The sequence below is a fragment of the Manacus vitellinus genome, unplaced genomic scaffold (assembly GCF_001715985.3).
Source record: "Manacus vitellinus isolate BGI_N305 unplaced genomic scaffold, ASM171598v3 scaffold_31_pilon, whole genome shotgun sequence".
In the NCBI taxonomy this organism is placed as follows: Eukaryota; Metazoa; Chordata; class Aves; order Passeriformes; family Pipridae; genus Manacus; species Manacus vitellinus.
Window position 1 is genome coordinate 3,929,704 of NW_021940379.1, and position 15,282 is coordinate 3,944,985.

Genomic DNA, 15,282 nt, shown 5'->3' on the forward strand with positions numbered 1-15,282 from the left:
GGGGAGCCGCTGGGAAGGAGCGGGACTCCAGGACCGCTGCCGTTCCCGGCTTTCCCCGCCTCCGACACGCAGGTGTGTGGCCGGTCCCTGGGTCGCGTTCCCCTGGAACAGGGATCACGGAGTCGTTGGGGTGGGAAGGGACCTCTGGAGGTCCAGGGCAGGGTCCCCTGGAGCAGGTGACACAGGAGCGTCTCCAGGTGGGTGGGACGGGTGATGGGAAGTCAGAGTTTGGAGCTCGGGCCTCCCTGTCACTCCCTGCTTTGGGGTGGCCGCATCCCACCTTCTCACCGAAGTAGCTTGAACTTGGGAGTTACTTGCAGTAGGACCCTGTGGGAGACCCCCTGGGCCACGTGTAGCCACAGTGCCTTCGGGCTGAGTGTGTGTGCACACCTCAGTGACGTGTCCACCCCACTGAAACAGCTGCTCTGTAGGTTTGTTTCTTCAGCATCACAGGCTCCTGGTTTGTCAAACACGTCTGTTCCTGGAGCAGCAATTCACCTTGCAGGAAACTACCTGCCTGACTGTTGGGTTGGGCAATAATTAACCTTCTTTCTGCATTGTCTCATCATAATTATATGATGTTTGCTTGCTGACTGAGACTTTGGAATTTCTTCCAAATATACATCAGAAATGTAGGTTGCAGAATCTTTGCAGGGAAAGCTGGGAGAACTCAAATTAACAGCTGATTAGTAAATATGGTACAGAGGAGGAGGCAGATCTGTAAGAACGACAATGTGAGTGTATGTTTAACATTTGATGCCATTCCAGTCACTTGATACACCATTTATTGTAGAAATAACACATTATTGGTTCTGTTTAAAAGTTGAATAAGTAGGCAGAGACATTGCACTTATGGTAGGGGTATATACATAAAAAGATCCTTTTAAAACTTAACATTTAACATAGATTCTGTGGAAATCCATCACAACAAATTTGCTTGTAGGAAGGTTTGTTAATTTGAAGTCATTAAGCAGTATTTTAAAACTGTAGAAATAAGATTTGGAATGGTTTCTCCAGGAGATCTCATTGATTTTTTTATTTGAGTACAGCCAGCAAATGGCATGGATGATTCTGCTTTAATAAAACCAATTCTGCTATTTGAAGACTTTTTAATCTTTTTAGTTTTTTGTACCTTCTTAGCTGAAAAGCACTTTAGAAAGAGAGAGCACACAGAACACGTGCAAACCGTCTCTAGGAAGTCACAGGAACAGCTGTGGTTTTTTAGGGATGTTGCTGTTTTGAATATCTGATAAGAATTTTGTCCTTCTCCTTCAGCTTAACCCAAATGTAAGTGTATTTCAGAGAAAATATGTGAATGAAGTGAAGAAATGTGAAGAGATGGAAAGAATACTTGGTGAGCTTTATTTTCATATCTGACCTTTCTCAGCCCTGACTTTATTAAAATTAACATTATTAGAGTAGAACTACAGTGAAGGTTTCAGCTACCAGCTTATGTGGTCTGACTGCTGTAGACTCATATAGAGTTTTCATATGTATGAAAAAATAGACATCCATACACTCATCTCTTGAGTCTTTATGTAGACTTTTGGAGCTGGAGATGACTTCTGTGGTTTTGTGAGCTGTGAAATTCACTTACACTAAATATAGGTCAGTGTTCTTTTGAGCTCAGAGGCGAAGAAGATTTGCTAATGTTTTGCTGATAAATAATTGAGACCATTTCAGTATTGATTGCTTAAAACTCTGCTAGGAAAATGGAAGCTTTACTCTGGATATTTCCTTGACTGTAAGATATTCCCCGTTTTTTTCATGTTGTGTAACTCAATACTGTTGATCTTCCAAGCACCCTTATTAGTAATTATGTTATCAGTAGTTGTGTTCTCATGGTAGTTAATGAACAGGGAGTTTGCAGAGCGTTACAGCCAAGATGCAGATTTCCTCAGTGTATCCTGGGGAAAAGTTACCATTGAGGGATTCCTTTTGTTGGAATCTCTCACCAGAGGCACGTGCTGGTCATGCCACACCATGCCAGCAGCTGTTTTGGCAGTCTCCCTCTCCAGTGGGAGTTGCACGTGTGTCAAAGTTCCTTAAGCCTCCTTCTTTGAACACTTTTTATCCAAACATGGGGCAAGGAGCAGAATGGCCATTTCTGGCAGAAAGTGAAGTGATCGTGTGATAGAAACTGATGTGCAGCAACTAAGAGGTTCTAGGAAATATTAAAGCTTCTTACAAAGTACTTGTGGTTGGGAGATTTTCATCGCAGGCCTCTGAAGTTCACTCACTTGTGCAAACTTCCAAGGCGGGAATGTTCGGTGTGTTTTATCCCTTATGCTCTGTCAGTCCCTCTTTTTTGAAGATTAGTGTGTGTTGTTGCTAAAATGACTGAATAAAATAGCCAGGGCCTGGTGCTGCAGAGTGATCAGTGCCAGCAAGATCAGCTGAAGGTCAACTCTGCAGCATTGTAGGAAGTCTAAGGCAATGCAGTTTCCTTTCTGATTCTGTTTTATTTCTCACTCCAGGATATTTAGTACAAGAAATTAAAAAAGCAGGTATTTCACTCCCTGAAGGAGATGTTGCTCCTCCTGCTCCCTTGCTGAAGCACATTTTAGAAATCCAGGTAACTTTTCCACTAAACAGATGCCGAAGTGTAGGGTATTGGAACTTAATTGCAGACTTAATTACTTGCCCTTTTATTAGGACTTCAGTTGTAGGGGTGTGGTGGGGGAGACAGAAGCATTCGCTTTCCTTTTTGTCTGATTGTTTTCCTTCCTGCCAGTGTCACTTCAAAGCCTGCCAGTGAGGTTTTGATATTAACACAAAATCCCTGTGAAGGGTCAAAGCCAACTCCTGGGGTGTGCAGCCATCCATTGGATTGCATGGAGTGGCATATTACACTGTTCCAGGCAAAATGTTGTCTTTAGATGTAATCCCTCGGCCTCATTTATTGCTTTGGGACTCACTGTGACTCTTTGTGCATCCGAAATTTCCAGGTGTGTGGGAGTTTTATATGCCCAAGGCTCTGCAGGTTCCAGTGCTGGTTGCCCAGCAGAACATGGTGCTGGTTTCTCTGAATTCTTTGTCTTGTGTTTTGTTAGAAAAGAAGCTTGTAAAACACAGATATAATTTTGAATAACATTCTGTTTTGCTGTAATTCTATTAAAGGAATAAATGGGTGTCTTCCACTCTGTGCTATCTGCAGTTCTAATTCTGCATTACTTGGACACAAATTAAGGGCAGAACAGACTTAAGAGATGCCAGTGGAGGATCAAGTGTACTCAATACAAAGCACTCTTTGGCAGACGAGGGATAAGACCTGTGGAGCCTGTTAATTAAGAAATTGGGAAACTCCCATCATTGTGGCAAATAACATGTGCTGAAAATGAATTCTACTCTGTTTTCCAAAATTGTGTAACTGATTCCATGTCTTTTTTCCCCCCTCTGTGCCTTAGGAACAGCTGCAGAAGCTGGAGACAGAATTGAGGGAAGTAACTAAAAACAAAGAAAAACTGCGGAAAAACCTGCTTGAGCTGACAGAATACAAGTACATGTTGAAGGTCACACAGAGCATTGTCAGGAGAACATCTGAGGTACTGCTGGGGGGTTTGCCAGGGGCCGTGTGTTGTGGGGCATTTTTGGCTCACCTTGTTAGTGGTTGTAGTTCAGTGCACGACTTGGTGTTGGGCTTTGCAGCCCTGGACATTTTTCGTGATGGTTTGTGCCATGCTGGGCTCGTGTACAGGGCAAAATGCAGCCCTGAGCTTAAGAGGAGCTTGGTGATTTCTCTCTTTGTTGAATGTTACTGCTGGTGCCAGTTGAAAATGAATTGTGTAATTGTGTTATTTTGATGCATAAATTGTACTAAGAAATTTACAGTGTAATTTCACAGCACTGACTTCAGTTGCTAAGAGCAGGGCACTTGAGGTCACAAGGTCTCTCTGTTGCCTGAATTGAACAGGAGAGGGGTTTTATATTTGTAATTAAATAATTTACTTAATTAGCTTTTCTTCTTTATGATAATAATGGAATGAAAGTACTTTTTTTTTCCTGAATGCTATGAATGATCCTTCTTTTTTATTTGCCAGTATGAATCTCATTTACATGCAAATTATGAAGAATTTCCATCTGTGGAAAATGAGCCATTAGTGGATTACAACTGCATGCACAGACTGACTGCCAGGCTGGGGTAGGTATGGGGCAGGCCATGTGTGTGAGACAGTATGTGCTGCTTCAAAAGTGCTTGAGGAGCTGCTGTAAAAAATGGGTTGTTCTGTAAAAGATGGACTGTAGTGTGACTGTAGTGGTTTTAGACAAGGCAGGAGTCTGACCCCAATGTACTTTTGTAAAAAACCTGGGTTATTTGAAGGGATAAGTAGGACAGCGCCAAAAAATCCTGTCACAAACTTCCATCAAACCAAGAATGTGTGTGAAGGAAAATCTCCCAATCATTACTTCCTGGTCCTGTTTGAACTCTTTTTCCCTGATAAACAGAGAGTGTTTCAATCACCTGGCAGTGTCAGTTGTAAATGGAACATTAATTGTGTTGCCTTTGAAACGCTGAGTGGATACTGCTGTCTGTGGCTTCCTTATGAGTGGGTATCTTGGCAGGAAAAAATTACAAACTTCACTGTCACAGAAATAACCAGTTAGATATAATTCTAGTTGTGTGCTCAGGCTTGCAGTCTGTTTATTTTCCAAATAGAAATTTTATATACCAGCTGGTATTTTCTCTACAGTTCCTTCCTGTTCAGGGTGGTGTTCCTTCTCCAGCTGTGGCAGATGTTAAATTATCATAACTGTGATCCTGAGTGATGATGTACTCTGAGTTTCTCATTTCTTTTCTCGTGAGTTTTATCTTATATTTCAATTTTTTCTTTTTCCATAGGTTCATATCTGGGTTAGTTCACAGAGCAAAAATTGAAGCATTTGAAAAAACACTGTGGAGAGTGTGTAAAGGTTATCCCTTCCTTACGTATGCAGAGCTGGATGAGGCTCTGGAAGATCCAGATACAGTGAGTAAACATTGTAATCATCAGTTTATTTTGTTTGTACTTTTCATATGATTTGAAAGAATTGCTGCTCAGGTCTGCCTGCAGTGAATGGCAATGATTTCCCAGTGCCCTTGGAGGAAAAACCATTTTAAAGAATTAAAACTTGTAAGACTTGAAAATTCGAGGTCTCGGTGCCGACGTGACTGTAGGAGCAGCAACAAATTTACCATGGCTGAGCTTCAGGAGTGCAGAACTTTACTGTGGAATTTATGTGACTTTATGATTGGCCACCTTGATCAAAATACGTGGCATAAATGGCTGCTTGGATATTTATTAACTAGGTCTGTACAGTGCATTGCATTTTAATAGCCATTTTCCTTCTTCATTCAGTAGTTAAAAAAGAGTCAAGTACAGGAGGTTTTTTCTCTGAACTTATAAAATTAATCTTTTATAAATCAATTCTGGCAACCTAATCTGTCACTTTTTTTTTTTTGCTTTGATTCTAGTTTGTTACCTTTTTTTAGACTCCTTTGTTACTCAGAATTCTGAGATGGTAAAATAAAATCTCTCTTTTACTTTCCCTGAAAACTTTTTGTTTTTCTCCGACATACAAAAAATGCCCCCTAAAAACCAGACAGATACTGACACTCTTGAATTTTATTGTTTCATCTTTACTGAAAATGACAGAAGATCAGTGCTACTAACACAGATTTTCCTAATTATTCGGCTTTGTTATTTTGCTCTAATATAACTCCATTGTGAAAACAATGGAGTTGCTGGTTAAAACAAACTTCATTAACTTACCTTTTTCTGGTTTTATTAGGGTGAAACCACAAGGTGGGTTGCATTCTTAGTGTCCTATTGGGGTGAACAACTTGGCCAGAAAGTAAAGAAGATTTGTGACTGGTAAGAAGTAAAACTAATGTAGAATTTCTTTCTACCTGGGTTATTTTCTATTTGTTTTTTTCCCCTGCACCCCTTTCTGGTAAGTGTTGATATTTAGACAAGGCTTTTGAAGTTAAATTTGTTCCCTCATTGCATCCAGCTCTATAATTAGGCAATGTACAAATACATGTGAGTCATTTTACCTGCACACTTTACTAAGTACAGGCAAAATACCAACTCTCTCAGTTGAATCCGTTCCATGGTTATTAAATGGTGTGTTGCAGATTTGACTGTGGCATGGGGGTGGGTGATTTGTTTTGGTTTAGTTTGTTACTTAACACAAACCTCTGTGTTTTGTAGCTATCACTGCCATGTGTATCCCTACCCAAACAACACCGAGGAGCGCCGGGCAGTTGTCGAAGGACTAAACGTTCGTATTCAGGATCTTACTACTGTGAGTAAAGAACAGATTTGCTTTTGCTGCAGTTGTAGCACCATAGGAAATCATTTGATAAATCTGAGCATTAATACACATTTCTAAAATACATACAGCTTTGGAGCTCAGTGTGACAGGATGTCATGGCCCTGGTCTCATGTTGCATGTGTCTGTTAAACCTCAGGGCACTTGGCATTGCCTTCTGTTTTCAGCAGAGGTTTGTTTGCCCTCCTAAAAACATGGCCCAGCCTTGGACTCTTCAAGGTGCTCTTGTTGTGGTCAACACACTGGTCAACACAGTGTGTGGTCAACACAACCACTGTCACATTTTTGGTGAACTCTTTGTGTTTTTGTCTTGGTCAAAGGTGCTGAATAAAACCGAGGAATACTTACACCAGGTGTTGTGTAAAGCATCGGAATCCATCTACACCTGGGTTATCCAGGTGAAGAAGATGAAAGCCATTTACCATGTACTCAACCTGTGCAGTTTTGATGTCACAAAGAAGTGTTTGATTGCTGAGGTTTGGTGTCCAGTGGCCGATCTCCAGAGTTTGCGCCAGGCGTTGGAGGAAGGCTCAGTAAGTCAGCTGAGTGCTCTCTGATGTGCAAACTTTGGTCTTGAACTAACTCTACAGATAAGGAAATAATTATAAAAATAGGCTGAAAATAGGCACAGGCAGATCTGTGTCTCTATCAACTTATATAAAACAGGTTTTTTGTAAGCAGAGCCTTTATTTAGTGTTGTGTGTGGTGGGGTTTTTTTGTTGAATAACTTCTGTGTTGGACCCGAGTCCAGCTGGGCTCACTGTGCTATTTGGAGTCTCATAGAAGGTGCAGTTCCCTTTTGTTGGTTTTTGTTTCATATGAGAGAATTTCTAATAACAAATCTTTGGTTTTTAGTATTGACTGATGAGTCTCATCTGATATTTCATATGAAGAAAGGATTAGACACTGTACATAATTAGTGTTTCTAGAGAAGGCACAAACATTAAACTTTAGGCTCAATTTAGTGGTAATTCAGGATCAGTGAAACTGCTGATAGAGCAAAGGTTTTCAGTTTGATCAGATTAACTGAGATCTTGTATAAATTTATCTTCTGTCTATAATTAGAGGAAGAGTGGAGCTACAATTCCCTCATGCATGGAAACCATCAGGACAACACAACCTCCTCCAACTTTGATACGTACCAATAAATTCACCTCAGGGTTCCAGAACATCGTTGATGCTTATGGAGTTGGAAGCTATGGGGAAGTTAATCCAGGTTGGTCCTTCTGAAAGCTGAGCTGAGGGTTGTGCTGTCATTGCTGCTTGCCTTAATACCTTGCTGAACTGGACACCAGTAAAGGCAAAATGGTAAAAACGTGTTTTATTTCCTGGGCTCATACTATTGCCCTCAGAATTGTCGTTGCTAAAGGAAACACAATAAACAAGCTTTAAACTGATCTAAATTTATAGTGTGGGGAAAAGGTCTCTTAGTTGGGGGTGAAATGTCTTTCAAACTTAAAGCTAAAAACTTTGAGAGATTAAAGTGATGGAATTGGTTAGGCACAGTTCAGACAGAACATCATCAGCTGTGCTGTGCCTGAAATGTGCTGTTTCCTTTCAGCTCTCTACACCATCATCACCTTCCCCTTCTTCTTTGCTGTTATGTTTGGAGACTTTGGGCACGGGCTGCTTATGTTCCTGTTTGCACTCCTGACAATACTGTATGAAAACCACCCCAGGTTAAAAAGATCACAAGATGAGGTAAAAGGAATTACAGGTTATTTCCTTCTCATCCAGCCAGATCACTCAAATAGTCACTATATTCACTTGAATAGTCACTATGTTTCTGAAAAGTATTATTTATTGCACATGTATTAGACTGGTTTTTTTTCCTTTGTTTAAGGATTTTCTGTATTTAAAGTCCCTTGAGATTAATGTGATATCTTAAACTAGTCACTTTTTTTGAAAGAGCAGAAACAGTCAAGTTGTAATGAAAGACTGACAAAAATTAGTTGATACTTTTGGGCTTGTCTTTGTTTCTGCCAGGGCTACTCAGTGGTGTGAGTATTTACAGAATGTGGTCACGGTGGCAACGTGAGGAGAAAATGATTTTTCAGATTCCATCTTTTATTGTTTCTAAAAAGAACTGCAGTTTGAAATTTGCTAAACTTTATTTTAGCTCATTTTTTAATCATATGGGATTGGGATGCAGGAACACCTGCATCCCTTATTAGAATGATATTTAATTAAGAATGGCTGCAAATGTATAACTTCTTGTAAACTAGTCTCAGGAAGGAAATGGCTGTAAAAGACTATTTGTGTAATGATACCAATGAGAAAAGTCTCAGTGTGTATCGTGAGAGCTCGTATTCCTTAGTGACTGTTCAGAAAAAATGTTTAGTTTTTACAAATCCTTATGTGTCAAAAAATATGTTTCCCCTACAAATGTCTAGATAACCATTGCTCACAGAGCAGATGATTTTCCCTATTTTTTTTTCCAACCCTTACAGATAATGAAAATGTTATTTGAAGGCCGATACGTGATTTTGTTGATGGGTCTGTTTTCTATATACACTGGATTGATTTACAATGACTGTTTTTCCAAGTCAATAAATATATTTGGGTCTGGATGGAATGTTTCAGCAATGTTTGAGCAGAAGGTTTGGCGGTGAGTAGCATGTTTGCTACACCATTAAACCAGAGATGTACTTCCTGCAGCAGTTTAACCCTCTTTTAACTCTCTTCTTATGGTTTGTCTTAATACATTTTCCAGGGGTGTCTCTCTCTATAGACATCAGATTTTGAGAGGAATAGAAAACACAGGGCTAGTTCTGAAGGAATTTGTCCTAGGTTATGCTTCTGGAACGAATAGTTGAGCAGCATTTACTGTAAAGAAAGTCACAGTTAATGAAGTAAATTAATTACCTGGCACTCATTAGTCTCTGCACAGCTTTTCTTGATAGTAAAAAAAAAAGGCTATGTGCATTGTCAAACCTCCTTTTTCTCAGTGGGGTGACCTCATTGATTTGAGTTTTTAAGGGCCTGAGGTATTTAGGAGTTCACAACTTGCATCTTGTGTTGCCTCAGAAACAGGAAGTGGTTTAACGTAGTCGAGTCAAGACCTCTGACTTTGGTTAAGATGAGAGCAGGTTGTGTGTGCTGTGTTAACTAGAAACTATGTGAAGTTAGAGTGGAAATTTCCCTTGCAAAAGGTAGCAGTTATTTCTGGAGTGTTTGTCAGTCAGTTTTAAAAAACACACTAAAAACAAATTGTGAATTTTTAAAATGAAACTTTCAGTTCTGGGGGAATGAGGAATAAAATCCATAAACTTTCCTTTCAAAGGCAGGCAGTGCAAACTGAGCCCAGACTGAGAGTTTCTTGTTGGGTTTTTTGCTATTGTTCGTATTGGCCAGGACTTTTGTGCTTAGAAATCCTTTGATTCTTTGAAAGTGGGACAGTGGGTCAGGTAAAGGAAAGCAGGAGCAGTGTCCTGCAGAACTGAAAGTGTATATTGTCACTATGATTAAACAGTGTAAGATCTGAGTGTTTTTCTTTCTCTGCAGCCTTGAGGATCTGAAATCTAATAAATTTTTAGCACTGGATCCAAATGTTTCTGGTGTGTACAATGGAGCTTATCCCTTTGGAATCGATCCGGTTAGTTTTATTCTTTTTAATTATTCACTTGTGATGATCAGTCATTTGGACATTAGATTTTTGTATGTGTATTAGGAAGATAAATCTTACTGTGAAAAAATACATTTCTGTTTGCATTCTCCATTCAAGAAAATCTTTTCTTTTAACAAGTCAAAAGTTTAACTATTTTCACAACACTCAAATTTCTGTTGTGATCCCCATTTGAGGTAAAATGCTGGTCTCCAGTAAAGAAAGAATACTGGTTTATTCCTTCTGCTGGGCTGTTCTTTAATGCTGGTTTTGTGTTTCTTGTTCAGATATGGAACTTGGCAAGCAACCGCCTCACTTTTTTAAATTCTTTCAAAATGAAAATGTCGGTGATTTTTGGAGTGACTCACATGACTTTTGGAGTTGTATTGGGGCTGTTTAACCACTTGTAAGTACTTCAAAGTTAATATTAACATTTTTTGTCAAATCTTCAATTATAACACTTAATCTGGTAAGAGAAAGTGGAATTTGTTTTTGAAAACAGAATAATAGTAATTGTGAAAACTGTTCTTAAAAGACCATAAAAGAGAGGTCTTCCTTCATGTAAATGAGATGATGGATCAGTGTTATGGCAAAAAAATCTGAAGACATCAATTAATACAAGACTTTATTTCATTTGTTGGTAAATAAAGATACATGCCTCTTGTGAGCCTAATATCCACTGAAATATCTGATTACAATTTTGCTGAAGAAGAAGAAATCAGTTCTGGATTGTAATGTCAGTCCTGCTGTTCAAAAGTGCGAGGTGCTGCTTTGTTTTATTGAAATTATATTTGGGCCACGTTGATATTTGTTTTTAACACTTACTTTTAATCCCCCCCTCCTTTTTTATCTTTTAGGCATTTCAAGAAGACATATAATATTTACTTGGTTTTTATTCCTGAGCTGTTATTCATGATGTGCATCTTTGGCTACCTTGTATTTATGATCTTCTTTAAATGGTTGGCTTACTCTGCAGAGGACTCCACGTCTGCTCCCAGTATTCTGATTCAATTTATTAACATGTTCCTGTTTCCTGGTGGTGGTGGTGAAACAAAGGGCCTCTACCCTGGCCAGGTGAGTGGTGTTCTTACACACTTCTGACATCCTGTGTCCCCTGTGCAGATAACACTTTAAAGGAAAACAAGATGGCTTTTCCTACTTAGGATTTTGTGATCTAATCTAATTTTTTCCCTCCTCAAACAGGCTCCTCTGCAGAGGTTTTTACTTAGTGTTGCTTTTCTTTGTGTTCCTGTTATGCTTCTTGGGAAACCACTGTATTTATATTGGTTGCACAGCGGAGGCCGAGGCATCAGAATGTGCAGGGTAAGTGCTGGAAGACTCCTGCATGTTTGCTCAGTGCAGAATAGTTCAGATGGTGTTGTATTATTGCACAGAGTCATGTCCTCACTGGATATTTCAGAGAATGGTTTGGGTTGGAAGGGACCTTCAAGACCTTGCCATGGGCAGGGACACCTTCCACTATCCCAGGTTGCTCCAAGCCCCGTCCAACCTGGCCTTGAACACTTCCAGGGATGGGGCAGCCACAGCTTCTCTGGGCAACCTGTGCCAGGGCCTCCCCACCCTCACAGGGAAGAATTTCTTCTGTATACCTAAACTTAAATTTCCCCTTTTTTGAGTTTGAACCCATTACTCCTTGTCCTATCACTGCAGTTTCTGCTCAACTTGGAAAATTTTTGACTGAAACACATAATAGTGCTTTGTTCCTCTAAATCTTTTTGCCTTTAAATAAATTTTGAAAATGTCATGGCAACCTGCTTGAAGACACAATCCATTTCCATTTTGTAGAGTGGCTACAGACCAATCAGAAAAGAAAGTGAAGAGGAACTTTCTCTCCTGTCGTGTCCTGATGTGGAGGAAGGCAGCAGCCATGCAGACAGTGGGCCCAGAGAAGGGGATGCAGAGGAGGTGATGCTTTTACTTGATGTCTAGTTTGTATGTCCTTAAAAGCAATTTAGAAGTAGGAAATCAATAAGATAATCTGTACTCTGCGTGCCTGGAAGTTTGGAAGAAAATTAGCTGAGCCTTTACAGAGACATTGAATCCTGAATCCAATTTGCTTATATTTATTTATTGCTATTTTAGCATTATTTCTTGGTCTTTTCAGACTGCTGCAGTAAACCACAGTCCATCTGTAGCAGAGAACAGGAAAAGGGCTTTATTGGCAAATAAGGCTCTGCTTTTAAGATATGGGTTTTCTGAAATTGAATAGTGGGGTAAAAATCCTGGTTCATCTATGGTTTTATGGATTCTTAAACTTAAGGGAAGGTGATGACTGCTCAGCTTCCTGTTAGTTAATCTTGGGTTTTCATCTGGACAAAAGTCTTTTTATGTCTGCAAATTACATCTTGTGATGAGGATTATTGCTGGTGGGGGTTGGGAGGCATGGGCAGCATTCCTAGTCCCCACCTACTGCTGCTGTTTAGTTTGGGCAGATTTTTAAAGATTCCACTGATTTCTTGTGAGTTGAAAGGAAAAGAAAAATTGCTTTTTGTTCTCTCATGCTATGCTGTGTTGTTTAAATTGATACAAATGTGTTTTTATCTTCTAGCTGAATTTTGCAGATGTTTTTATGAATCAGGTGATTCATACCATTGAATACTGTCTGGGATGTATTTCTAACACAGCCTCATACCTGAGACTCTGGGCATTAAGTCTTGCTCATGCACGTAAGTGGGGATTTTTTTTATATTTTGGGTTTTTTTCCCCACATTTGTCTTTATTTTTAATGCTGGTTAGAGGGAGGCTGGCCTGTTCAAGTGATACTAACATAAAATTATCTTTTTCTTAATTTAAAAAAAAAAATTCCCTATTTAAACTCATCATGATCTATAGAAGCCCCCCAGACTAAAATTGTGACTTTATGTAAAATTTTGGTCTCACTAGATGTGGTTTTGACATTGATTTTTGAAACCTTTGAACATTTGAAGGGTTTGGGGGCAACTAACTGGGGTGGGGGAGTTCTTGGAGTTCCCGTGTTCAGTGGCTCCTGTACTATTGGTTAAACTGGAATAGGTCAGAGTGGCTCACTGGGTGACTGTGCTCAGTATCAACATTAATTATGAAAACATTTTGGTTTTTACCAGAGTTATCTGAAGTTCTGTGGCAGATGGTGATGAGGGTGGGACTCCGTGTGGACACCTCGTATGGTGTCTTGCTGCTGGTCCCTGTCCTGGCCTTCTTTGCTGTGCTGACAGTTTTTATCCTGTTGATCATGGAGGGGCTTTCTGCTTTTCTCCATGCCATACGACTTCACTGGTAAGTTCATTTTTTCCTTTAGCATATACTGGCTTGTTTAAGAGGAATTTTTATGTCAAAATATTAGGTACCTTAAAAAAGTGTAAAATGCAACTCATGCTACTGTAATAGATTTATTTAATCATATTAAATAGATTATCATATTAAATAGATTTAATCATATTAAATAGATTTATTTAATCGTATTAAATAAATGGCTTGTTAGTTGGATGTGATTGTTCCTCTGGAATATTTTCAGTAAATTCAAATACATTGGCTTATGGTGCATATTAACCTCAACCACATTCAGAGTTGATTTTGGTGCAAACTATGAGTACATTTAATTTATAGTAATGCAGCTTTTCATAAAGTAGAATATTAGTAACATGGATAAGTATTTTTCATTTCAGCCTGGTTATCACACTGTATGGTTTCAGTTTATTTAATTTATTTGGTTCAACAGAACATTTATATTAGTGAGTGGGGCTGCCAACTCTTAAGTATTTTAATCCTTTCTTAGTCTTAATATCACAAGCTCTGCACGTTGGAGTGGATTCAGAGCACGTTTAGTTTGAAACCTGATGAAATTTGCAGTTTAAGAAATATAATGTATAAACATGAGGCAGAGCTGTTGCATGACAGCATTGTCCTCATGATATTGTACGTTTGCAAAGCAATTAACTGCAACCAACTCAAAAACAAACTAGGAAGCCAGAAGTAAGAAATGAGCCATTACAGCACAATCCAGTGGCTTTGGGTCTCCTGAGAAACATGGAATTAGCCTGGAACTGCAGTGGGAAGATGAAATAGCTGCACAGAAAACAAGTGAGAGGATTAGGGTTGGTTTTGTTCAGTCTCTCGTGTTGCACAGCTCTGTCCCTTGACAGCTGATTCCTTTGGATTCATGCACAGATTCTGTTTTTTTGTCTCGTTTCAGGGTGGAATTTCAGAACAAATTCTACTCCGGTGCAGGATACAAGTTTACGCCTTTCTCTTTTAAGCACATTTCTTTACATTTTAATAAAGATGATGTATGATAGTTTGGCTGCTGTCAGCAGAAATGTTTGGAATTGTCTGCAAATAACCGCGTGATTGGATCTTGCCAATGAATGGTTTCTTGTGGAAGAAAGTGGTTTTCACTGATTGCCTTATAATGCAGCCAAATAATACTGTAAAATATACCTCCCATAGATAGACATCGCAGATCTGGAGCATCTTGTAAAGTATATGGATATAAAATGTACATTTTTCTTGATAAACTAATGTAAATTAATTTTATTCTTTAAAAAAAAAAAAAGTTGTTACTGCTTGTCCTAAAACCTCAGTAGGCTGCTTTTTTTTTTTTTGAGGCTGTTTATTTTCTTGAATGGTTACTTTTAAGTTATCTGAAAGAATGTTCATCGTATTAAGCATTTGTTACTAATCACGTACTTAACCAAGCTGCATCTTGTGCACTTTGGGAACAATTCAACAATGCAAATTCAACAGTGAAACAGAAGCAAGGTATGTTTTCAGTATGTATTCCAGTATTATAATGAAGTGTAAATTTATACACAGCGATGCAACGTGCTCTTTTTTGGCCATATTTAAAATTGCACTGGAAATGTTAATTGTTCATTCTGAGTTCTGCCCAGAATTACTACTTTAAGCTTTTGGAAGCCACACTGATATTCATATTTAATGTTATGGAGGAAGGCAGGATTAGAAGCATTACTCCTTTTCCCTGTAGCAAGGAATAACTTTTGCACAGGGAATAACGAATTGGTCTCAATCCTTGATTCTGTTTGGCTGTGAGGACACACAGGCAGCACTACCTGATGCTGTAAAACCTTAACTTATACCGAATAACGTGGAAAGAGGTCGTTTTATACTATTTTTGTATCAGTGTGAAAATGGGGATACTGCGGTCATCTTTTACCACCTTGTGCCACGCGAGCAGCACAAGTTAAATTTTGCACTTGTTTCGTACGAGTTCCCAATAAAGCCTCGTTTGCGCTGTGCCGAGCGGGGCCCGTGTTTGTCCGTAGCCTTTTCCCTGTCCCAGGCGGTGCTGAGGGGAACGAGCGGCCGGTGCCGAGGGGCAGGAGCTGCCGTGAGGGTCGGCACGGGAC

General features: G+C 39.3%; 1 protein-coding gene across 1 annotated transcript; it reads left to right on the forward strand.

Annotated features, from left to right (window-relative positions):
* Positions 1-680: 680 nt before the first annotated feature.
* On the forward strand, positions 681-14,454 carry ATP6V0A2 (ATPase H+ transporting V0 subunit a2). The gene is made up of 20 exons (XM_029961137.1): positions 681-734; positions 1,276-1,354; positions 2,478-2,575; positions 3,408-3,545; positions 4,041-4,141; positions 4,841-4,967; positions 5,770-5,852; positions 6,192-6,285; positions 6,633-6,845; positions 7,378-7,528; positions 7,874-8,013; positions 8,763-8,920; positions 9,817-9,907; positions 10,204-10,322; positions 10,774-10,990; positions 11,120-11,239; positions 11,723-11,842; positions 12,486-12,603; positions 13,021-13,192; positions 14,109-14,454. The coding sequence occupies exons 1-20, from the start codon at positions 696-698 to the stop codon at positions 14,206-14,208; spliced, it is 2,478 nt and encodes an 825-aa protein (XP_029816997.1). The 5' UTR covers positions 681-695; the 3' UTR covers positions 14,209-14,454.
* Positions 14,455-15,282: the final 828 nt, after the last annotated feature.

Excerpts from the sequence above, each read along its gene's own strand:
- ATP6V0A2 (XM_029961137.1), top strand. The coding sequence starts at position 696 with ATGGTACAGAGGAGGAGGCAGATCTGTAAGAACGACAAT. Across the intron at positions 1,355-2,477 it reads AGAGATGGAAAGAATACTTG|GATATTTAGTACAAGAAATT; the intron begins GTGAGCTTTATT and ends TTCTCACTCCAG. Across the intron at positions 2,576-3,407 it reads AGCACATTTTAGAAATCCAG|GAACAGCTGCAGAAGCTGGA; the intron begins GTAACTTTTCCA and ends TCTGTGCCTTAG.